The 25,685-nt window shown below is 41.8% G+C and overlaps 1 protein-coding gene across 2 annotated transcripts in view; it reads left to right on the forward strand.

Annotated features, from left to right (window-relative positions):
- The window catches only part of AFF3 (ALF transcription elongation factor 3), a 574,404-nt gene that overhangs the window by 340,075 nt on the left and 208,644 nt on the right, over positions 1-25,685 (forward strand). For both annotated transcript variants that reach the window (XM_060309207.1, XM_060309208.1), the window contains one exon: positions 25,540-25,620. In XM_060309207.1, coding sequence (XP_060165190.1) covers positions 25,540-25,620 — 81 coding nt within the window. The remainder of the gene's footprint in view (positions 1-25,539; positions 25,621-25,685) is intronic.

Raw genomic sequence — 25,685 nt, forward strand, 5'->3', positions numbered from 1 at the left:
TTAGTGCTCTAGACAGCCAAAGAAAGGAAAGGTTAAGCAAAGGAGGCCGTGAGCAGACACTCCTGAACCATCTGGGTCATGAACTAAGATGTGATGGGAGGGTAGCATGTGGTCAGGGATGTGATAGCAGAGGTCAGACACCTGAGCAGACTGCAAGGGGGATGCACGAGCCTCCTTCCTGTGGGCAGCAGTGGGAACCCAGCTTGCCTGAACCCCAGGCTCCTGGGATGGGCATCGGGACATGTCCAGTCAGACAGGCCAGAGGCACCTGGAATTTTTAAAAATTATGCTTCCCCCAGTATTTCTGGGCCCCCATAGATAGAATAGCTCTGTGTAAAAAAGTAGAAATAGCACTGGACTCAGAATGAGGAGATATTGAGTCTAGTCCCAGAGCCACGGGGAACGATGGAATCTGGGGGCGAAGGCCACCGTAGCAAGCGATGTTCCTGTTTTTCCGATGAGAGGACTCGGCCCAGAGAAGTTATCTGCCCAAGGCCACACGGTCGTTCTGGGACTTGGCTAGAATGTGAAACTGGGGCTTCTGCGTCCTTCAGTATTCCTTCAGTCTGTCAAATCGTGACAAGAACGTTTAGCTGGGGTTGGGTGCTGTCAGGGCCATGCTGACGAGGGTCTGGACCCTTCATCAAAAACTTGCTACTCCTTCCTTAAGTGCAAAGCGTCTTTATCATCCCCGTACTGCTCTGCCACTCACCATCTGCAGGCACAGTTGGGCAATCTCTAGCTCTCCTTTTTTGACAACTGTATCAAGGCATAATTTACATATCACAAAACTCACTCGTTTCAAGTGTGTAATTCAGTGATATGGAGTAAATTTATAGATATGTGCACCCCTCACCATAAAATAGTTTTAGAAGATTTCATCAACCTGGTAGGATCGCTCATACCCATTGTGTAGAAGACATTCACACACACACACACACACACACACACACACACACACACTCTCTCTCACTGACATAACACTCCCCCACATACACACTCACTCACTCACTCATCTGATGGTTCAACTGGAATATCAATATCCTGCCCTATTTAGGCTTTTATTACAACATGGATTTTTAGCAATCTGGTTTCAACATTTAGAAAAGTTTGCTGCTCTACAATAAAACTTGCCTGCTGCATACTTTGGTGAGTATATTGAATACTTTTCAAGAATAAAATTATGTAGCTCAACTTTTCTTCTCAAGAGTTGCTTTTCCTTCCAAGTTTTCTTGTTCATATTTATTTTAGGAATTCTGTCCGTAGAGATGTGATATGGAAAATATATTTGTGGGACAGCCTAACAGGTGGGACAGAGAGCTGATTTCCCAAATACCCAAAGCACTCTTTAAACAGCAATAAAAATATGTACATTCTGATATCAAAGGGGGCCAGGATATAAATAGGTGTTCTGGGAATAGGAAAAGAATATGTCTAATAAATATGCTCTATAATGATTAGAGTTGCAGTTCAAGCAACAGTTCAAGCATTTTTCCTATAAAATTGGCAATGAGGTAAAATGATTTTTTAATTGAGATATAATGAACAAATAAAATTATAATACATTTAAAGTGTACAACATGATATTTGATATACGTATACATTGTAAAAGGATTCTCACCATTGAGATAATTAGGTAATTAACAAATCCATTGCCTCACATACTTACCTTTTTCTTTTTGTGATAACACTTAAGTTCTACTCAGCAAATTTCAATTATTGAATACTTTATACAGTATAATTATTACAGTATACTTACATACAATAAAGTCTGAGGATCTAATGTACAGCTGGTAATAATGCACTTATAGTTGTAATAATTATACAACTATAAGTGCATTATTACCAGCTGTACATTAGATCCTCAGACTTTATTTATGCTATGACTGAAAGTTTGTACCCTCTTACCAACCTCTCCCTATTTACCCCACCACCCAGTCCCAGGCAACCACTGTTCTACTTTGTTTCTCCACATAAAGTGATGCCACACAGTATCTGTCTTTACCTTCTGACCAATTTCACTCAGCAGAATGTCCTCAGGGTCCATCCATGTTGTTGAAAATGGCAGGATTTTCTTCTTTTTAAAAACTATTCGTGGGCTTCCCTGGTGGCTCAGTGGTTGAGAATCTGCCTGCCAATGCAGGGGGCATGGGTTCGGGCCCTGGTCTGGGAAGATCCCACCTGCCACGGAGCAACTGGGCCCGTGAGCCACAACTGCTGAGCCTGCGCGTCTGGAGCTTGTGCTCCGCAACAAGAGAGGCCACGACGGTGAGAGGCCCACGCACCGCGATGAAGAGCGGCACCTGCTCGCCGCAGCTAAAGAAAGCCCTTGCACAGAAACGAAGACCCAACACAGCCAAAAATAAATAAATTAATTTAAAAAAATATTCGTATATATCACATTTTGTTTTTCCATCTGTCTGTCAGCGGACACTCAGGCTCCTTGCACACCTTGGCTATTGTGAAGAATGCTGCAGTGAGCTTGGGGGTGCAGATATTTCTTTGAGAGAATGATTAGTTTCCTTTGGACATATACCCAGAAATGGGATTGCTGGCTCATACGGTAGTTCTGTAATAGGGGCAGGGTGGCACGCGGCTGTTAGAGCAAGACCCTGTGCGCAGTGGTAGGACGTCCCGCTCCACCCATGGTCGGCCTGATGGTGGTCCTCGCGGCAGAGAGTGCAGTGAGAGCGGATGGTGGCCTTCTCCGCGGGGCCCTCCAGGCCTCGGGGCTGGTGGGTGAGCTGGGGCGGGGGCCCAGGGACAGGCTGAGGGCTGTGTCCCCCAGAGCTCCAGAGTCCTCTTCACTGCCACCCACTGGCCAGGCCCAGGCCTTGAGGCAGCAGCGAACCCCTCCCCCATCCCCGCCTCCGCGACTTCATGGCGGCGGCCGTCTCTGGGTTGCAGTCCCTGGAGGCCTCGGCAATGGGAGTATACGGACACAGCCATGAAGGTAACAGCTTCATCCAGCTTCAGTCTGTCCGTTCAAGTTTCAAAACTTGGTCCAGCTTAGATCAGTTGTCCACCCCTAGGAGGTGGCCAGAGGACATTGCACGTCGTGACTGCAGGGCCACCTCTGTCATGGGGCTGTTCTCAAAGAAGGGCAGCTGTGGTGAGCTGGGCATTCGCCTGATTGGCATTTGCTACACCACGTGCTCCTGTTGATGCTCTGCAAATGATTCTCTCCAGTTTAAATGAAAAGCTGAGGGCCGACTGGGTGCGGTGTGCCTGGCTCCCTCAGTGATGAAGGCTGGGCGGGGTCTGGGGACCTGGCCCCGAGGGCGCCACCAGCTGAGATCTGCCTCGTCGGCGGAGGCTGGGCATTGGCCGCAGGACCCAGACTGGCCGCTGGATGAACACTCCCGGGCAGGGTAAGCGACCTGCACAGGCTCCTCTTAGGCAGGACCTGGACCTCGGAGGGCGGAAGTTGAGCCTTGGGCCCTTGCCCTTTCTTGTCAGAATAGAGAAAGACACTTGTTTTGGTGGAAATTTAGGGGAACATCATGACCTGACCGAGACCCGACCTCAAGGACAAAGGATCAGACACCAAGAAGTTAGCAACGACTAACCACGCCCCTCCCTCACCTTTCCTACAAAAGGGCTTTGCTGAAAACTTTCAGGGAGTTCAGAGTTTTTAAGGCATGAGCCACCCGTCTCCTTGCGTGGCCCTGCAGTAAACCTTTCTCTGCTGCAAACTCCGACATTTTGGTATTGTTGAGACTCACTGTGCGTCAGGCACACGGACTTGCGTTCGATAACAGTTGTATTTTTAATCTCTTGAGGAACTTCCACACTGTTCTCCATAGTAGCTGTACCAGTTTACATTCCCACCAAAAGTGAACAAGGGTTCCTTTATTCCCCACATCCTTGCCAGCATTTGTCTTTTCTTATCTTTTTGATGATAGATATCCAAATAAAAATGCGGTGTACATGGTTTTGATTTGCATTTCCCTTATGACTAGTGACATTGAGTACCTTTTCATGAACCTGTTGGCCATTTGTGTGTCTTCTTTGGAAAAATGTCTTTTCAGGTCCTTTGTTCACTTTTTATTCGGGTTATTTGGCTTTTTGCTATTGAGTTGTATAAGTTCCTTGTTTGTTTTGGATATTAACCCTTTATCAGATATCGGTTTGCAAATCTCCTATTCCATAGGTTGCCTTTTCATTTTGTTGATGTTCCCTTTGCTGTGCAGAATCTTTTAAGTCTGATATCCCACTTGCTTACTTTCCTTGATTTGCCTTTGCTTTTGGTGTCAAACCCAAAAAATCATTGCCAACACCAATGTCAAGGAGCTTATGCCCTGTATTTTCTTCTAGGAGTTTTATAGTATCTGATCTTACCTTCAAATCTTTAATCCATTTTGACTTGATATTTTATATGATGAAGATAGGGGACAGTTTCATTTGTTTGCAAGTGGATATTCAGTTTTCCCAGCACCATTTCTTAAAGATACTATTCTTTTCTCATGGTATATTCTTGGCTCCTTTCTCAAAAATTAATTGGCAATATAAGCCTCAGGGTTTAATACTGAGCTCTAATTCTATTCCAATGATCTCTCTCTGTTTTTAATGACAATACCATACTGTTTTAATTACCACAGCTTTGGAATATAGTTTGAAATCAGGAAGTGTGGTACCTCTGCCTTTGATCATCTTTCTTACAATTGCTTTGGCTACTCAGGGTCATTTTTGATTCCATACAAATCTTGCAATTGCTTTATTCTATCTCTGTGAAAAATGTCATTGGAATTTTGATAGGGATTGCATCAATAGCGTAATATGGATATATATACATATTTTTTGGTATGCAGGCCTCTCACTGCTGTGGCCTCTCCCGTTGCGGAGCACAGGCTCCGGACGCGCAGCGGCCATGGCTCATGGGCCCAGCCGCTCCGCGGCATGTGGGGTCTTCCCGGACCGGGGCACGAACCTGCGTCCCCTGCATCGGCAGGCGGACTCTCAACCACTGTGCCACCAGGGAAGCCCTGTATACAGATCTTTTACTTCCTTGGTTAAATTTATTCCTAAGTAATATATTCTTTTTGATGCCATTGTAAATAGAATTATTTTCTTAATTTCTGTTTCTAATAGTTTGTCATTAGTGTATGGAAATGCAACTGATTTGTATATACTGATTTTGTATTCAATTTCACTGAATTCATTGATTAGTTCTAACATATTTTTGATGGAGTCTTGAGTGTTTTCTATATATAATACGATGTCGTCTGCAAACAGAGATAATTTTACTTTTTCCTTTGCAATTTAGCTGCTTTTTTCCCCTTTTTCTAGCCTAACTGCTCTGGGTAGGACTTATAGTAATGTGTTGAACAAAAGTGGCTGGAGTAGTCACCATTTTCTTGTTCATGATCTTAGAGAAAAGCCTTCAGTCTTTCACCATTGAACATGATGTTAGGTGTGGGCTTCTCATATCTGGCCTTTATTATGTTGAGGTAAGATCTTCTATACCCAATTTATTGAGAGTTTTTATCATAAATGGATGTTGAATTTTGTTCAGTGCTTTTCTCTGCATCTATTAAGATGATCATATAGTTTTTATCCTTCATTTTGTTAACATCATATAGCACATTTATTAATTTGTGTTTGTTGAACCATCCTAGCATCTCTGGAATAAATCCCACTTGATTATGGTGTATGATCCTTTTAATGTGCTGTTGAATTCAGTTTGCTAGTATTTTTTTTAAAACTTTTGCATCTGTGTTAATCAGGGATATCAGCCTGTAGTTTTCTTGTGTTGTCTGTGTCTGGTTTTGTTATCAGGGTAATGCTGGCCTCATAAAATGAGTCTGGAAGTGTGTCTTCTTCAGGTTTTTGGAAAAGTTTGAGAAGGACTGATACTAATTTTTCTTTAAATATCTGGTAGAATTCACCAGTGAAGCCATATCCTCTTGATGAATTGATTCCTTCATCATTATGTAATGAGCTTCTTTGTCTCTTGTTAACATTTTTGGTTAACATCTATTTTGTCTGATCTAAGTGTATTTAACCCTGCTTTCTTGTAGTTTTTGTTTGTGTGGAATATCTTTTTCCATCTCTTTACTTTTAGCCTGTGTGTCCTTAAAGCTGAAGTGAGTGTCTTGTAGGTAGCGTACAGTTGGGTTTGTTTTTTTATCCATTCAGTCCATCTCTGTCTTTTGATTTGAGAATTTAATCCATTTACATTTAAAATAATTATTGATAGGTACGGGCTTACTGTTGCAATTTGCTCCACTGTTTTCTGGCTGTTTTTTAGTTCCTTTTTTCCTTTCTTCCTCTCTTGCTCTCTTCCTTTGTGATTTGAAGAGTTTCTGTAATGATATGCTTTGATTCCTTTATTGTTTTTGCTTCTACTGTAGGTTTTTGCTTTGTGGTTACCATGAGGCTTATACAGAACATCTTATAGGTATAACAGTCTATTTTAAGCTGATAACAACTTAACTTAGAACGCATACAAAAGCTCTACATTTTTACACTCCCTCTCCCACATTTTATGTTTTTGATGTCACAATCTTTTTATAAATCTTTTTATACTGTATATCCATTACCTAATTATAGTTATTTTAAATAATTTTGTTTTTCAACCTTTGTACTAGAGTTATAAGTAATTTATCACCATTTTAATACCCACCATCATTATAATATTAGAGAATTGCAAATTTAACTATATATTTACCCTTACCAGTGACTTTTATACTTTCATATGTTTTTTGTTACTATTTTAATTTGCATTCTTTTACTTCAGCTCATAGAAGTCCCTTTAACATTTGTTGTAAGGCTGATCTAGTGGTAATAAACTCCTTCAGCTTTTTTTTTGTGTGTGTGTGTGTTACATGGGCCTCTCACTGTTGTGGCCTCTCCCGTTGCGGAGCACAGGCTCCAGACGCGCAGGCTCAGCGGCCATGGCTCACGGGCCCAGCCGCTCCGCGGCATGTGGGAACTTCCTGGACCGGGGCACGAACCCGTGTCCCCTGCATCGGCAGGCGGACTCTCAACCACTGCGCCACCAGGGAAGCCCACTCCTTCAGCTTTTGTTTGACTGGAAAACTTTTTATATTTCCTTCTGTTCTGAAGGACAGCCTGGCTGGGTAGACTATTTTTGGGGTATCATCCTACTCCATTCTAGACTGCAAGGTTTCTGCTGAAAAAATCTGCTCATAGTCCTATAAGGGTTCCCTTGTGCATAACAAGCTGCTTTTCTCTTGCTGCTTTTAATTTGACAATTTAATTATAATGCATCTCAGTATGAGTCTCTTTAGATTCATCTTATTTGGTACTTTCTGGGATTCCTGGACCTGGATGTCTGTTTCTTTCCCCAGGTTTGGGAAGTTTTCAGCCACTGTATCTCCGCATAAGCTTTCTGCCTCTTTCTCTCTTTCTTCTCCTTTTGGGACCCCCACAATGCACATATTGTTCTATTTGGTGGTGTCCCATAACTTCCTTAAGCTATCTTCACTTTTTTTCCAATCTTTTTTTTTTTCCTCCTCTTATTGGATGAATTCCACTGCCCTTTTTTTTTTTTTTTTTTTTTTTTCCCGGTACGCGGGCCTCTCACCATTGTGGCCTCTCCCGTTGTGGAGCACAGGCTCCGGACGCGCAGGCTCAGCAGCCATGGCTCACGGGCCCAGCCGCTCTGCGGCATGTGGGATCTTCCTGGACCAGGGCATCGGCAGGCGGACTCTCAACCACTGCGCCACCAGGGAAGCCCCCAGTGCCCTTTCTTCTAGTTCGCTGATCCTTTCTTGCATTTGATGTAGTCTGTTTTTGAATTCCTCTATTGAACTTTTCAGTTCAGTTATTACATTCTTCAGGTCTCTGATTTCTCTTTCATACTTTTTAATATTTTCTGTCTCTCTATTGAAATATTGACTTTGTTCATGCACTGATCTTCTAACCTCGGTGAGCATCCTTATGACTGTTATTTTGAAGTGTCTGTTGGGTAAATCCTCTTTCATTGACATTGGTTTCTAGAAATTTATCAATAGCTTGTTCTTTTGTTTGGAACGTATTCCCGTGTTTCTTTGTTTTCTGATGCATCCTTTGTTGATTTCTGCACACTAGATAGAAGAGCCACTTCTCTCAGTCTTGACAGACTGGTCTTGTGTAGATGAACCTCATCAATCAGCCTGGGTGAAGCTCCTGGTTATCTTTCACATCTTTGTGATTGTCCAAGCTGCTGTCTTTGTTTTTAGTGGCTCCCAGTAGTTGGGAGTGTGCCAACACCTGTCAGTGTCCCAAAGGGGAGATTTATAGTACCTAGATGCAAGCTGATCGGAAACTGGACTCTCTGGAAGCAAATGGGAAAGTATGCAGTTGAACCCCTTCCAGGGAGAAACGTGAAACTGCGTGTTTTTACCTGCTCCCTCTGCACTGAGCCAGGTGTGTAGCCATGGGAGTATTCCTGTACTTCTTAACAACTGCTTCTGTAGTCCTATTTTCCGTGGTCCTGTGGGACTCATGAATACAAGCCCCACTGGTTATCAGAGCTGAGTGATTTGGGGGCCTACCCCTCAGGTGGCATCCTTAAAGGTTGGAGTGCTAGATGTGTGGTCTGTGGTCCAAATGGTTCACTCTCAGGGAGAAGCTGGGAGTTGGGGAGCTCCTTCCCCAGTCTGTGGTGCTATGCCAGGGGTGGGCTGTATGGCAACAGTGTGTCTCATCCTTTCCCACCTAGTTTGATATGGGCATTTTCTCTGTTGGCTGATGTGTAGGAGTCACTCATCTAGTTTCTGAATTTCTCTCAGAGGAAATTACTCCATGTGTAGTGTATATTCAGTGAGTCCATGAGAGGAGAGAAATTCAGGAGCCTCCTGTGTCGCCATGTTGGTCCAGAGCCCACTTCAAATGTGATTTTTAAAAAGAGTATTAGTAAAGGTGTTTAGGAACAGGGACTCTTATATTCTGTTGGAGAGCTGTAAATTAATAGACCATTTTTGGAGAACAATTTGACATCATATTAAAATTTAAAATACTTAATACCATTTGACTTAGAAATTCTATACCAGGAGTTAATCCTATGGAAGAAATTCAGAACCATAAAGAAAATCAATGGACAAGGATTTTTGCCAAAGGATATGGTCGTGGTAATGAAAAAATAGCCACATCTTAATTCTCCATCCCTTGATTAAACTATAGTACTTCCAGGCAATGCAGTGGTCTATGCAGCCTTTAGAAAGGATATATTATTTTGAACCTAACTTCTCTTTTCTTGAAGACCTGTGAAGTTTTGAGGGAAAACACTTTAGTCTTTTGCTTCTCCTCTTTAAGGATATTTTAACCTCCTGGTTAAAAAAAAAAATGTCTCCAGGGCTAACCAGCTTTCCTCTAGCCTCTGGATTTGGCTGTCTGTATCTAGAGTACTTCAGTAGACATTTTCTGTCTCCTGTAACGTCATCCTGCTTTTCATATTCATCCTTAAGACTGGGAAACATCTGGCTGGACTTGGGCAATGCCAGCCAGTGATTTATAAATTAGCTCTCAAACTGAGAAGAAATATTTGGACAGAAACCTTGTATCCAGAAGGACGTTAGCTGGGAAAGGGCTTGAAGGAGAGAAAGATGTGTACCTCCAGCGGGGTGAGGTCCACAGCAGCACAGAAGCTGAGACTTTCATTCCTTCCGGTGAACCAGAAATCCTGCCACACCAGGGACTTTTGTCTCAGCCCCAGTGGCTTTCAGGATCTGTTTATGTCCAGGCTGGCCTACCTTGCTGTGTGCCCTGCCTGGATGCTAACACAGTAGCTTTCCTCCTTTATGTCCCATTTCCCCATTGCCTCCTTCAGCTCGTCTGAGATGAGCTCTCAGGCCAGCGTACCAGCTAGACGGCCCTCGCCGTTGCCCCGGGAGAAGTCTATAGGCACAAAGGCAAAGCATCTAAACTCTTTGGAACCCAAAACCAGCTTTTGGGAAGAGGATGCCTCCTGCTTACTCGTAATTGCCCCATTTAGGAAAAATACCAGACACTGAGACAGCATCCCCCATTCCCTCTGTATGCATGATGCTTGAGTGGCAGACGGCATTAGGGGGGCACGTTATTGTTTAATCAGCACACTTCAATTATGCCTTCTATTTGACTATGAATAATTAACCAGTTAAATATTAAGTAATTCACTGAGTGAAATAGATTAGAAAACAAACTCATAAATGTCTTCTGTATTCATCCCCTCTTTTCACAAGGTCCAAGCCAAAAGCTGGAACACTAATCATAAAGGTAGTGACACAGCAATAATTACCTTCTGCGGAGCACCTACTCTGTGCCAGACCCGGTGCTAGGTACTTTGTGTATTTATCACTAACCCTTTCAGTAATCCTGTGAGATAGGGTTACTAACACAAGTTTACAGATGAGGCCACCAATAGTCAAAAAAGGAAACTTGCCCAGGGTCATTCTTCTGGTTCATGGCAGGGCCAGCATTAGGCAAGTGTAGCCAGTATTAAACTCCAACTCCAAGCCTGTTCTGTTCCACCATTCTACTTCCCTGTAATTGAGACACGGGTTTCATCAAATGCACATTTCCAGATTGTCTGTCTGTGGAAAGAAGTTCAGGAACGTGTTAAGCGGAAAGCATGGCCAAGAACGTAATTATGACCCTCCTGTCCTTCTAGCCTCCGTGGCCTTCCTTTCTGTCCCAAACCATAGCATCTTTCCCCTTAGATGCCTGTGAAAGAGCAGTTTGATAATTGCAAGCCACAGCTAGTTCAAAGATTAATTACAACCTTTATGTCTTTACCAGGGCAAATTTCTGAGCGTTTGCGCTACCACTGAGAGGTGTTGTGTAGATCAGAAGTCAGGTGACAGTGGCATCATTAATAACATGACCTTTCTCACAAGCTGGTCAGAAATTTGACTCACTTCTTGTAAATCTAGACTTAGCATGATTTATTCTCAGAAATGATACGGGAAAATACCAGCCCAAGATTCAGAATTTGGGGAAAACTCTTAATGCCCCTCAAATGCTTTAGTATTTTCTTTAAAGCATTTTTTTAAATTTAAGATTAGACCAATGAGTGCCTCTTAGCGGGAGCACAGGGTTTGTAGGAGTGTAGGAAACTAGCAGGTGCCTGTGCATTGGAGCAGGAATTCAGGGGCGAAGTTGTCACCTGGGTTTAACAAGAGTCGTTAAGTTCCTGCAGCTGTACACTCAACATCAAAACCATCTCCTTTACATTCTGAGAACCCAGCGTAGATTCCACTACTTTTTTTTTTTTTTTTGCGGTACGCGGGCCTCTCACTGTTGTGGCCTCTCCCGTTGCGGAGCACAGGCTCCAGACGCGCAGGCTCAGCGGCCATGGCTCATGGGCCCAGCCGCTCCACAGCATGTGGGATCTTCCCGGACTGGGGCACGAACCCGCGTCCCCTGCAACGGCAGGCGGACTCTCAACCACTGCGCCACCAGGGGAGCCCGATTCCACTACTTATAACATTTTAATACAGCGTTCTGTTCTAGAAAAAAATCCCCAAATTAAAGCATGGGAATGATAGTACGCTTTAAATATATTCATTTTAAATGAATAGGCTTCATCTAAAATGAATCTTAGAAGTGTGTGGTTTTTATTGTTCCAAAAGGTCCCAAGTACATAGATAGAAGAGGGAAAGCACTTAACACAGAGGGACAAGAGAATAGGACAGATCACGTCCACCTTCCTTCTGCTAAAGAAAACAACACAACTGCATCCAGAACAAGAAATCTTCAGAAAAGTCCAAAATGAAGAAATCAGCGTGAGATAATTTTAAGAGTGACAGTTAGGGCTCCCCTGGTGGCGCAGTGGTTGAGAGTCCGCCTGCAGATGCAGGGGACGCGGGTTCGTGCCCCGGTCCGGGAAGATCCCACGTGCCGCCGAGCGGCTGGGCCCGTGAGCAATGGCCGCTGAGCCTGCGCGTCCGGAGCCTGTGCTCCGCAACGGGAGAGGCCACAACGGTGAGAGGCCCGCGTACCGCAAAAAAAAAAAAAAAAAAAAAAAAAGAGTGACAGTTATATCGACTTCAGTCAAGGCTCTTATCCTTTCCATGAAGAGTCCAGAGTTTGCAGGGGCCACTGAAGTCAGGTGGGTGAGAGGTCCGGGTCTCCAGCAAATGGGACTGATTTCCTTACAATGAATCACACTCTTTACAATGTGAAGGAAATAAGGAAAGGCCAGACACCGCACGGCCTCAGCTTTGTGAGAACTGGAAATCGTGCAGACGATTTGTGGGAGCGAATGGGCAGCACAGGTGTTAAGGAGCCCTTGGAGTTTTGGTTTGAAGGTTTGCTTTGTATTTGTCAGCACCCAATGCTCGCCCTCCTGCCGTAAGCCCCTGGAGTCATACTGTTGTCTCATGCATGTGTTCTCCAGTCTGCGAGACCTGATTTGAAAGCTGCTTCTCGATTTGATTCCAGTTATCTTTACCTATGTGGTCCACCCTCCGTTTTATCCATTGGTGATTAACCTCATTGAGAGCAGAGGAAGGACAGCGACAAGTTAAACAGCTTGGGTGTTGCAGTGAATTAGAGCAGTCAGTGTTCCAATCGGAGATTCTCTCACCCAGGGGAATGCATGCGACCAGAAAATAGACAGACAGCAACTGGGAATCCCCTTCTCAGGCCAATTTTAGTTCAAATTGGACATATGCCTGGCTTTTCAGTTAAAGAAACAAGATTTCATTGTGATTTTGGGTAACCCTATTTTTACAGATTTCCATTGGTTATTTGCATGTTTTTAATTATAGCAGCCTAAGCGTTACTAAGAAAAATAGGTTTTTACAGACTCACAGACATAGAGAACAGACTTGTGGTTGCCAAAGGGGAAGGAGAGTAGGGGGAGGGATGGATTGGAAGTTTGGGATTAGCAGATGCAAACTATTATATATAGAATGGATAAACAACAGGGTCCTACTGTAGAGCACAGGGAACTAGATTCAATATCCTGTGATAAACCATAATGGAAAAGAATATGAAAAAGAATGTATGTATATGTGTAACTGAATCACTTCGCTGCATGGCAGAAATTGACATAACACTGTAAATCAGCTATACTTCAATAAAATAATTTTTTTAAGAAAGGAAAAATAGGTTTTTAAAAATCTTAGTGAAGAAAATATTTTTATTTTTCAGCAGCTACTGTTTTTCCAGAAGCTTTCCATCAGTGGTTGTGAATGCACTATACTTACTACTTTTTTCAAAGTATAGGTCCCTCTACTGTGGTAGCAGAATGAGGATGTTTTTGCGTTTTTGTGGATTTAGGGGCCAAATTAGAGATTTTGACTGTGACCTCCTTGTTCTAAGCCCAAGTCTGCCTAGGCTTCAAGTCTGACCTGGTGTCTGTGTTTACAGTCCGGGAGCGGATTGACAATTAGAATGTACTTTCCGGTTCTGTCAGGGGAGGAGCGTGTTTCTCCCACTTTATCTCGCCCAATACCCGGCCGGTACTCTGCCTCCTAAGTACAGGCCTGCAGGAGTGTTTTCCTTTCACCAGACACGGTGCTCCTGTTAGCTTCCAGCATTGAAAGGATATGCAGTGTAATAAAAATTACCGCGTTCTGTTGTTGGCGACATTTATCTGATAGGAGTGTCATAACATGAATAATACGTGTGAAAGAACTACAGTGCTGAGTGATGGTTCTGAGACGGAAACCGAAAATAAAACAATGCTCTGATCTGCAGTAACCACTGCCACACATAATAATCAACTCTGGCGTTTTGCATTTGACAGGATTAATTCAGTGTTTTATTTTGAAAAGAGTTTCTGAGCACAGAGCATTCTGGAGTTTACTGTGGTCACGGGCCAGGCCTGTGGATGTGGACCCTGAGTTGGCAGTGGTTGTGAAGACATTGCTGAGAGAGAGAAGGAAGTAATTTAATCTCTCTCAAACCTGGCAGCGGTCGTATGTGTTTGGTGGGACAAGTATAATTTATTGTCGCCACCATTTTACAGGCGAGAAAAGAGAATCCCAGAGAGATTAAATGAATGATTAAATGATCCTATTGTTTTACCCATTGTGTAGGCCTTTGAGAAGTTACGAGAGAGTTATAAGACACGATCCCTTCCCTCAAAGAGGTTATCATCTAGTAGGGGTCAAAAAGTTTATAATCTAATACCAGTAACCCATAAAATGAAAACTCACAGCTCCAGGTAGCCTGTAAACGTTAAAGTGACACAAATCGTGGGAAAGGCAGAGGGGGGTGGGCAGCCCTCGCTGAGGACAGCACTGGTCAGTGACCTGATTCAGAGAGAGGCCGGGGGTGAGAAAAAAATGAAGAAGTAAGTGAAGTTGGAATCACATGAAAGGAAAACTGAACGATGTCAGGACAGGAAAATCTCGGGCAGGACAGGAAGCAAACCCATTGGTTTTGGAGGAGGAATGTAATAGGAACGTAGCAGACCAGTAACCCTGCAGTGGTCCTTGATGGTGCCCTATGACAGAGCATCCTTAGTGTTTGGAGCAGGGTCGCTGGAAGCCACGTGGCATGGTAACTGTTTCAGATAAAACACCTCTGTGGCTGTGACCAAGGCAGAATGCACTGGGGAAACGGTAGCCAGGGAGAGAGACCAGGGGAAGTGTTTTTCTATTCACTGAATCTAATAGGAAAGTTAACATACAGTTTAAATTTGTTCTGATTTCATCTTTTTGCAAACTCAATATACTTGCAGCTCTTCATAACTGAATGTTTTGAACTCCAAGATTAGATTTCAGGCTAAAATTCAATTTTTGTTTCTTCTCTTTTTTGATAACAAAGAGCTACGGTGCTTAGTGAATGGATACCATAATCCTCCAGCCATTTGTCCTGAGACAGGCTGATGCAGGTGACATCAGAGCAAGTGGGTAGCTACACAGGGTGGAGGTGGGGTGCAGAATGGGGACACGAGAGTCTGCTCACCTTGAAGCTGTGGATTCTTGGGGCTTGTGGTCAGTCTTGCTGTTCAGTAGACAGGAAAATGGCAACTAGCCCATGTGCCCCATGGCCTTCTGAAGATGGTATATGGAGGAGAGAGAAAGCTGGACAGTTAATAAAAGGCAGTATTCTATACCCCAATCATTTAACCTCTTCTGTTCTTTCATTTAGGACAAAAGTGAGTGTATTTGCTATAAAAAAGACTTGGCATTTTAAGTCTATTTAAGAAATAAGATACTCTGAAATATGTCCCTTGAGTAGCTAGACATTTGCTTAGGGAGCTTAACACAATAAGGCTGTGTGAAGACAGATGTATGGATTCTTTTTTTTTTTTTTTACCGAAGTATAGTTGATTTGCAATGTTCTGTTTCAGGTGTGATTCACAAAGTGATTCAGTTGTACATACGTATATATATATTCTTTCTCAGAGTCTTTTCCATTACAGGTTATTACAAAATATTGAATATAGTTCCCTGTGCTATACAGTAGGTCCCTGTTGTTTATTTTCTTGATAAATATATAGGAGTGTGTAGCTGCCAATCCCAAGTTCCTGATTTGTCCCTCCCCCTCTTTTCCCCTTTGGTAACCATAAGTTTGTTTTCTATGTCTGTGAGTCTGTTTCTGTTTTGTAATACGTTCATTTGTATCATGTCTTTACATTCGTAATCCTGTCAGTTGGCTAAGGAATGTAGACTCAAAAGTGAGGACCTCCCAGTGCTGGGGGATAGGATGTGCCCTCACTTCCAAGTGACAAGAAAATCAAAAAGAGAGAAGGGCAGACAGATCCTGGCAGTGGCAGGGAAGTTTACGAGATCAGAAGGTAGCTACCCAGACCTGGGAGTAATCAGCTTCAAACACTGTATTTCTCTTCCTGTCTTACCTGTGGTTCAGGAAGTGGGTAAAGGACAGCCAAGTGGAGGGAGGAGGAGCAAAGCAGTGATGAGGGGATGGTTGAGGTTAGGTGGTCAGGAGCAGTGATGGGGGTGGGGACCCGTGGATGCAGTGGTGTGGGATCCATGGCCTAGCAATGACACAGCATCCTTTCCCTGTGAAGAAAATAATCCCAAGCAAACTAAGTGAAGTTTTAGCAGCTACGAAAAATTTTACCTTTGCTTTTATTTTAAATCACTGCCAGAAATAAGGTACAAATTAAATACGTTTTTAAAAATCAGATCTTCCCTCACTGACTGCTGTTATTATGTCAGAGATCTGCTCTGATGAGAAAACTTAAGGACGTTTTTTACAGGATAAAGTACAAGTCATACTTAGGAATCATAATAGTCTCTTTAAATAACTTACAGTTTCAGTAATATATAGTTTGTATTAATTATTGCTAGCTTAATTACAGATTACATTTGCACAATACTTCATTCTTTTATCAAAACACTTTCCCAGATACTCTGTCATCTCAGATTCCCAACATCTAAAACACAGAGAGAAATTCTATTTCTCATTTTAGAGAGAATTCTGAAAATCAGCTTGGTATTAATCAGCTGGTTTTTATTGAATGATTAAACACAAGGGAACCATGCTCATATATATGAGCTCTCATTTAATCATTCAGTCCCCATGATTCAACCATGATATAGTTAACACCTACGTTTCCTCTGGTTCAGAGATGATGCCCCAAACTGAGGTCTGATTGATTCCGGAGTCTTTGGTTTGAAATCACTACAATTGGCTGAAGATGTGACTTACCTAAGCTCACTGAGCTAGTAAGTGATGGAAGAGGAAATAAAAATAGTCTATTTTCCCTCAATTTTCCCATGTAACCCTAATGGAGAATTTTAATACGATGAATAATCAGTCTTAAAAACTCATTGCACAGTAAATAAAAACAAATATATTTAAATGGTTGCTATAAATAATTCTTATGTTTTGGGAAATTCTAACAGATTTGTTTTAAGCAAGCTGCCTTACTATTTCTTTGTATATTTAGTAGTACTCATTAGATGGAAAGATCACCCGGAAATACTTAGTTATAATTAAAGTAATGTTAGCAAGCAATTTTGCATTGAAATATAGGCGTTCAGTTCAATTCAACAAGTTAATTTTGGGCAAGGTGTTTTATTTAGTCTACACGAAGATGAGCAGACAGTATCCCTCTTGGAGGAAATGTTCAGTCCTTCTTTAGAGGACTGTTCCTGAAAGAGATTGTTAGGATTCCTAAGCATGATTTTTATTCTGCATTGGGGGAAGGGTATCAGAAGAGGAGGAAATGGTTGAATGCAGATTGAGGTATATACTCATAAAACTACAACACAAAAAGGAATGTAACAGTTACTGTGAAAAAGAAAGGAAAAGAAAGTGCCTTGGAGGAGGATGAGAAGGGAGCTCTCATATCATATTGGAACAGAAGGGGAATCAGCAGAGGCTTCAAGACAGATGTAATATTTGAGATGACCCTTCATGGATGGCTAGAAATCCAAAAGGCATGTGGCGATAGGGCATTCACACACAAAGGGGTTGCTGTAAGTAAAAGCAGAGACGGTAGTTTGTCTTACATGTAGTGTGTGTAGTTTAACCAAAAGGCACAAGGCTGAAAACTAGGACCTTGTTGTAGAAGGTCTCGAATGCAGTAGAGTAAAAAACAAATACCAGACTGGTACTAACATGATAGATTGTGCAAGTATCAGTGGTGGCAGTTAATCTTTTTGAGTTTTGACTTCCTCACCTGCAATATGGAGATGATAATAATTACATTAAGGGTTGGATGTCAATGAGAAAACTTGTGTGGAATTAGTACTCTGAAAACCATAAAACGCAACCAGTGGCATCATCACCATCGTTATTGCTGTGTACATGATGGTATATGAAGATTGTAGAGCAGGGGAGCTTTTTGTTTGGATCTGCACTTAAGGAGAATTAAGTTGGCAGGGATGTGTAGGATTTATTAATAATGGAAGAAAGAGAACCATCAGAAACCATTGATGAGAGGAGATGGATTCAATATGGCAGAGTAGAAGGACGTGTGCTCACTCCCACTTGTGAGAGCACTGGAATCACAACTAACTGCTGAACAATCATCGACAGGAAGACATTGGAACTCACCAAAAGAGATACCCCACATCCAAAGACAAAGGAGAAGCCACAGTGAGATGGTAGGAGGGGCGCAATCACAATCAAATCAAATCCCATGACTGTTGGGTGGGTGACTCACAAACTGGAGAACAGTTACACCACAGAAGTCAACGCACTGGAGTGAAGGTTCTGAGCCCCACATCAGGCTTCCCAACCTGAGGGTCCAGCAACGGGAGGAGGAATTCCCAGAGAATCAGACTGAAGGCTAGCGGGATTTGATTACAGGACTTTGACAGGACTGTGGGAAACAGAGCCTCCACTCTTGGAGGGCACACACAAAGTAGTGTGCACATCAGATCCCAGAGGAAGGAGCAGTGACCCCATACCTGCAGGTGTTGGACCTACCTGCTAGTGTTGGAGGGACTCCTGCAAAGGCAGTGGGCGGCTGTGGCTCACCACTGGGACAAGGACACTGGGAGCAGAAGTTCTAGGAAGTACTTCTTGGTGTGAGCCCCCCCAGAGTCTGCCATTAGCCCCACCAAAGAGCCTGGAGCTGCCAGTGCTGGGTCACCTCAAGCCAAACAACCAACAGGGAGGGAACCCAGCCCCACCAATCTGCAGACAAGTGGATTAAGTTTTACTGAGCTCTGCCCACCGGAACAACACCCAGCTCTACGCACCACCAGTCCCTCCCATCAGGAAGCTTGCACAAACCTCTTAGATAGCCTCATCCACCAGAGGGTAGACAGCAGAAATAAGAAGAACTACAGTCCTGCAGCCTGTGGAACGAAAACCACATTCACAGAAAAATAGACAAAATGAAAAGGCAGAGGACTATGTACCAGATGAAGGAACAAGATAAAACCCCAGAAAAACAACTAAATGAAGTGGAGATGGGCAACGTTCCAGAAAAAGAATTTAGAATAATGATAGTGAAGATGATTCAGGACCTTGGCAAAAGAATGGAGGCAAAGATCGAGAAGATGCAAGAAATGTTTAACAGGGACTTCCCTGGTGGTGCAAGGGTTAATAATCCACCTGCCAATGCAGGGGACATGGGTTCGATCTCTGGTCAGGGAAGATCCCACATGCCATGGAGCAACTAAGCCCGTGTGCCATAACTACTGAGCCTGCACTCTAGAGCCTACAAACCACAACTACTGAGCCTGAATGCCACAACTACTGAAGCCCACATGCCTAGAGCCCGTGCTCCACAACAAGAGAAGCCACCACAATGAGAAGACCGTGCACCGCAGCAAAGAGTATCCCCCGTTCAACACAACTAGAGAAAGCCCACGCACAGCAACGAAGACCCAATGCAGCCAAAAATAAATAAATAATAAATAAATTTATTTTTAAGAAAAAGAAGTGTTTAACATGTAGAAGAATTAAAGAACAAACACCTAGAAGAATTAGAGAACAAACAAAGAGAGATGAACAATACAATAACTGAAATGAAAAATAAACTAAAAGTAATCAATAGCAAAATAAATGAGGCAGAAGAACGGATAAGCAATCTGGAAGAAGGAATGGTGGAATTCACTGCCGTGGGACAGAATAAAGAAAAAAAGAATGAAAAGAAATGAGGACAGCCTATGAGACCTCTGGGACAACATTAAACTCACCAACATTCTCATATAGGGGCCCCAGAAGGAGAAGAGAGAGAGAAAGGACCCGAGAAAATATTTGAAGAGATTATAGTTGAAAACTTCTCTAACATGGGAAAGGAAATAGCCACCCAAGTCCAGGAAGCACAGAGAGTCCCAGGCAGGATAAACCCAAAAAGAAACAGACGACACACATAGTAATCAAAGTGACAAAAATTAAAGACAAAGGAAAATTATTAAAAGCAGCAAGGGGAAAATGACAAATAACATACAAGGGAAGTCCCATAAGGTTAACAGCAGAAACTCTACAAGCCAGAAGGGAGTGGCATGATATATTTAAAGTGATGAAAGGGAAAAACCTACAGCCAAGATTACTCTACCCAGTAAGGATCTCATTCAGATTCGACAGAGAAATTAAAAGCTTAACAGACAAGCAAAAGCTAAGAGAATTCAGCACCACCAAACCAGCTCTACAGCAAATGCTAAAGGAACTTCTCTAAGTGGGAAACACAAGAGAAGAAAAGGACCTACAAAAACAAACTCAAAACAATTAAGAAAATGGTCATAGGAACATACATATCGGTAATTACCATAAATATGAATGGATTAACTGCTCCAACCAAAAGACACAGGCTCACTGAGTGGATACAGAAACAAGAACCGTATATATGCTGTCTGCAAGACACCCATTTCAGACCTAGGGACACATACAGACTGAAAGTGAGGGGATGGAAAAAGATATTCCATGCCAGTGGAAATCAAAGGAAGCTGGAGAAGCAATACTCATATCAGATAAAATAGACTTTAAAGTAAAGAATGTTACAAGAGACAAGGAAGGACGCTACATATGATCAATGGATCAATCCAAGAAGAAGATATAACAATGTTAAATATATCTATACCCAACATAGGAGCACCTCAGTACATAAGGCAAATGCTATCAGCTATAAAAGAGGAAACTGATGGTAACACAATAATAGTGGGGGACTTTAACACCTCACTTACACCAATGGACAGATCATGCAGGCAGAAAATTAATAAGGAAACACAAGCTTTAAATGGTACAATAGACCAGATGGATTTAATTGATATTTATAGGACATTCCATCTGAAAACAGCAGATTACACTTTCTTCTCAAGTTCACATGGAACATTCTCCAGGATAGATCATATCTTGGGTCACAAATCAAGCCTCAGTAAATTTAAGAAAATTGAAATCACATCAAGCATCTTTTCCATCCACAGCACTGTAAGATTAAAAATCAGTTACAGGGGAAAAACGTAAAAAACATAAATACATGGAGGCTAAACAATATGTTACTAAATAACCAAGAGACCACTGAAGAAATCAAAGAGGAAGTAAAAAAATACCTAGAGACAAATGACAATGAAAACACGACGATCCAAAACCTATGGGATGCAGCAAAAGCAGTTCTGAGAGCAAAGTTTATAGCAGTGCAATGCTACCTCAAGAAACAAGAGAAATCTCATATAAACATTCTAACCTTACACCTAAAGGAACTAGAGAAAGAAGAACAAACAAAACTCAAAGTTAGTAGAAGGGAAGAAATCGTAAAGATCAGAGCAGAAATAAATGAAATAGAAACAAAGAAAACAATAGCAAAGATCAATAAAACTACAAGCTGGTTCTTTGAGAAGATAAAATTGATAAACCTTTAGCTACACTCATCAAGAAAAAGAGGGAGAGGACTCAAATCAATAAAATTAGAAATGAAAAAGGAGAAGTTACAATGGACACTGCCGAAATATAAAGCATCCTAAGAGACTGCTACGAGCAACTCTATGCCAATAAAATGGACAACCTGGAAGAAATGGACAAATTCTTAGAAAGTTATAACCTTCCAAGACTGACCCAGGAAGAAATAGAAAATATGAACAGACCAATCACAAGTAATGAAGTTGAAACAGTGATTAAAAATCTTCCAACAAACAAAAGTCCAGGACCAGATGGCTTCACAGGTGAATTCTATCAAACATTTAGAGAAGAGCTAACACCCATCCTTCTCAAACTCTTCCAAAATATAGCAGAGGAAGGAACACTCCCAAACTCATTCTATGAGACCACCATCACCCTGATACCAAACCAGACAATGATACTACAAAAAAAGCAAATTACAGACCAATATCACTGATGAATATAGATGCAAAAATCCTCAAGAAAATACTAGCAGACAGAATCCAACAACACATTAAAAGGATCACACACCATGACCAACTGGGATTTATCCCAGGGATGCAAGGATTCTTCAGTATATGCAAATCAATCAATGTGACACACCATATTAACAAATTGAAGAATAAAAACAATGTGGTCATCTCAATAGACGCAGAAAAAGATTTTGACAAAAAAAACTCTCCAGAAAGTAAGCATAGAGGGAACCTACCTCCACATAATAAAAGCCATATATGACAAACCCACAGCAAACATCATTCTCAATGGTGGAAAACTGAAAGCACTTCCTCTCAGATCAGGAAGAAGATAAGGATGTCCACTCTCACCACTATTATTCAACATAGTTTTGGAAGTCCTAGCCACAGCAATCAGAGAAGAAAAAGAAATAAAAGGAATACAAATTGGAAAAGAAGAAATGAAACTGTCACTGTTTGCAGATGACATGGTACTATATATACATAGAGAATCCTAAAGATGCTACCAGAAAACTACTAGAGCTCATCAATGAATTTGGTAAAGTTGCAGGATACAAAATTAATACTCAGAAATCTCTTGCATTCCTATACACTAACAACGAAAGATCAGAAAGAGAAATTAAGAAAACAGTCCCATTCCCCATTGCAACAAAAGGAATAAAATACTTAGGAATAACCCTACCTAAGGAGGTAAAAGACCTGTACTCAGAAAACTATACGACACTGATTAGAGAAATCAAAGATAACACAAACAGCTGGAGAGATATACCATGTTCTTGGATTGGAAGAATCAATATTGTGAAAATGTCTGTACTGCCCAAAGCAATCTACAGATTCAGTGTAATCACTATCAAATTACCAATGACATTTTTTATGGAACTAGAACAAAAGATCTTAAAATTTGTATGGAGACACAGAGGACCCCGAATAGCCAAAGCAGTCTTGAGGGAAAAAAATGGAGCTGGGGGAATCAGACTCCCTGACCTCAGACTATACTACAAAGCTACAGTAATCAAGACAGTATGGTACTGGCACAAAAATGGAAATATAGATCGATGGAACAGGATAGAAAGCCCAGAGATAAACCCACCCACCTGTGGTCAAGTAATCTATGACAAAGGAGTCAAGGATACACAATGGAGAGAAGACAATCTCTTCAGTAAGTGGTGCTGGGAAAATTGGACAGGTACATGTAAAAGAATGAAACTAGAACACTCCCTAACACCATACACGAAAATAAACTCAAAATAGATTAAAGACCTAAATGTAAGACCGAACACTATAAAACTCTTAGAGGAAAACATAGGAAGAACACTCTTTGACATAAATCACAGCAAGATCTTTTTTGACCCACCTCCTAGAGTAATGGAAATAAAAACAAAAATAAACAAATGGGACCTAATGAAACTTAAAAGCTTTTGCACAGCAAAGGAAACTATAAGCAAGACGAAAAGACAGCCCTCAGAATGGGAGAAAATGTTTGCAAATGAATCAACAAAGGGTTAATCTCCAAAATATGTAAACAGCTTATGCAGCTCAGTATTACAAAAACAACCCAATCAATAAATGGGCCTACGACCTAAAGAGACATTTCTCCAAAGGAGACATACAGATGGCCAAGAGGCACATGAAAACCTGCTCAGCATCACTAATTAATAGAGAAATGCAAATCAAAACTACAGTGAAGTATCACCTCACACTGGCTAGAATGGGCATCATAAGAAAATCTAGAAACAACAAATGCTAGAGTGGGTGTGGAGAAGAGGGAATCCTCTTGCACTGCTGGTGGGAATGTAAATTGATACAGCCACTATGGAGAACAGTATGGAGTTTCCTTAAAAAAACAAAAACTAAACTTACCATATGACCCAGCAATCCCACTACTGGGCACATGCCCGGAGAAAACCATAATTCAAAAAGACACATCCACCCCAATGTTCATTGCAGCACTGTTTACAATAACCAGGTCATAGAAGCAACCCAAATGCCCATTGACAGATGAATGGTTAAAGAAGTGGTACATGTATACAATGGAGTATTACTCAACCATAAAATGGAACGAAATTGGGTCATTTGTAGAGGCGCGGATGGACCTAGGGACTGTCATATAGAGTGAAATAAGAAAGAGAGAAACAAATATCGTATATTAACACATATATGTGGAATCTAGAAAAATGGTACGGATGTGAACTGGTTTGCAAGGCAGAAATAGACACACAGATGTAGAGAACAAACGTATGGACACCAAGGGGGGAAAGTGGTGGTGAGGTGTGGTGAGAAGAATTGGGAAATTGGGATTGTCATATATACACTGATATGTATAAAATAGGTAACTAATAAGAACCTGCTGTTTAAAACAATAAATAAATAAAATAAAATTTAAAAAATAAAGAAAAGAAACCATTAATGTCCTCTGGTTAAAAATAATGAAGGTGTGGTTAGGGTGGTAGTTCAGGTAACCAGAAAGCAAGGTAGAGACATTGCAGAGATACTCATTCAAAAACGTACTGAGCACCACCTGTCTTCCTGGACACAAATTCAGCAGGGCTGCTTAGCATCCTCTTCAAAAGAGACAACAGGGTCAGATAGAGGACAGAACAGGCAGGTACTTGGGGAGCAGAGGAGCGAGGGTCATAAAGGGACACTGGATCTTCCTTTGCTTTCCACTGGAGAAACCTTGGTAACATCAGGATGGAGAAGGGACACCTCGAGTGTCTAGGAGTTTGACCACCCAACGGCACATGTGTCACAGTGGGTGAGAGGTGATATAGGGTCAGTAAATCTTTCCCCGGTGGGTTTGAACATGCTCACTGTCCTTGCTCTCCGTGTGGGTCCGCGCTCTCTCTGGTGCTGGGGGGAGAGAGTTACCTAAGAAAAGAAGGCACAAGAGCAGCCTCAAGAAACTCTCCCTTCAGACACCTGACAGATTCCCTTTTCAACCTCCCGCCCCACAACCCAGGGAAGTGAGAAATTGTCTTTACCTAAAGAAAGAATTTCTTACTTTTCTCAAAGTGGATCAACTCCTGCCTCTGTACTTGCTTAGATTTGGAAGTGGAAGGAGTCAAGAAATAGGGTTCAGACCTGATTTGTAAATTCCAAGTCACTTTCCTGGTAATCAGAAATGGATTCGATTTAATTCCACACTCATGTAGTGTATGCAAATATCTTCCAGGAGAAGGAACTGTAGGAAAATACTGGATGTTAATGCAACAAACCTCTCCCCACCTTGCTCTCTCTCACAGTTTAGTGAGAGTGTATGTCAAAAAGTATATGAAATATTACATGCTGAGCCTAAGTTGTGTTCTTAATACTGTTATAAAAATCACAGCACTCTCTCTTTATTTCATATGTGTAATTGGTTTTTTCACTTCTCCATGAATGACATTTTTATGAAGACCAAAATGATGTGTGGGACCTATTGGAAACTTACACTGATAGGAGTTTCTAATAAAATAAATAGCCCCGCTAATAATGATCCCTAATGTAAAAGTACTTTGTTCATTACTTCAGAAACTTCCTGTAAATTTTGTGGGAAGCAGCTCCCTTTGTATGGCATTTTACATAGAACTTTTACTACTGGGTTGTCCCTTTACTTAGGAGCTTAAATGAAATGGAAATGGGACAGGCTTGCAGATCTTTTTAAGGTATAAAGGGTTGATGGCAATAGCCACTGAACCAAGAATTGGGAAGATTAGGGAAAGAAATTATAAAAGTGGGTTTTAAATCCTTTTTTAAAAAAATCCCTTTCATTTCTATTCATCTCTTGTTCATTCCTTATCCCGTCTATGCTTATTAAGGCAGACTTGTGAAACTGCTTTGTATGCTACTGAGTTTAAATACTCTCTGTACTACAATGTTGTTTGTTTTTCCCTCCCTTTAGGAGATGACCTGGCTTCCACCACTTTCAGCTATTCCAGCGCCTGGAAAAGTGGAACCGAGCAAATTTCCATTTCCAAATAAGGTGAGATCCTGCGTTGCCCAGGTTGAATAGGCTTTTTACTCACACAGAGATTTTTAGTGGGCAGT

This window comes from Globicephala melas, chromosome 12, assembly GCF_963455315.2.
Source record: "Globicephala melas chromosome 12, mGloMel1.2, whole genome shotgun sequence".
In the NCBI taxonomy this organism is placed as follows: domain Eukaryota; kingdom Metazoa; phylum Chordata; class Mammalia; order Artiodactyla; family Delphinidae; genus Globicephala; species Globicephala melas.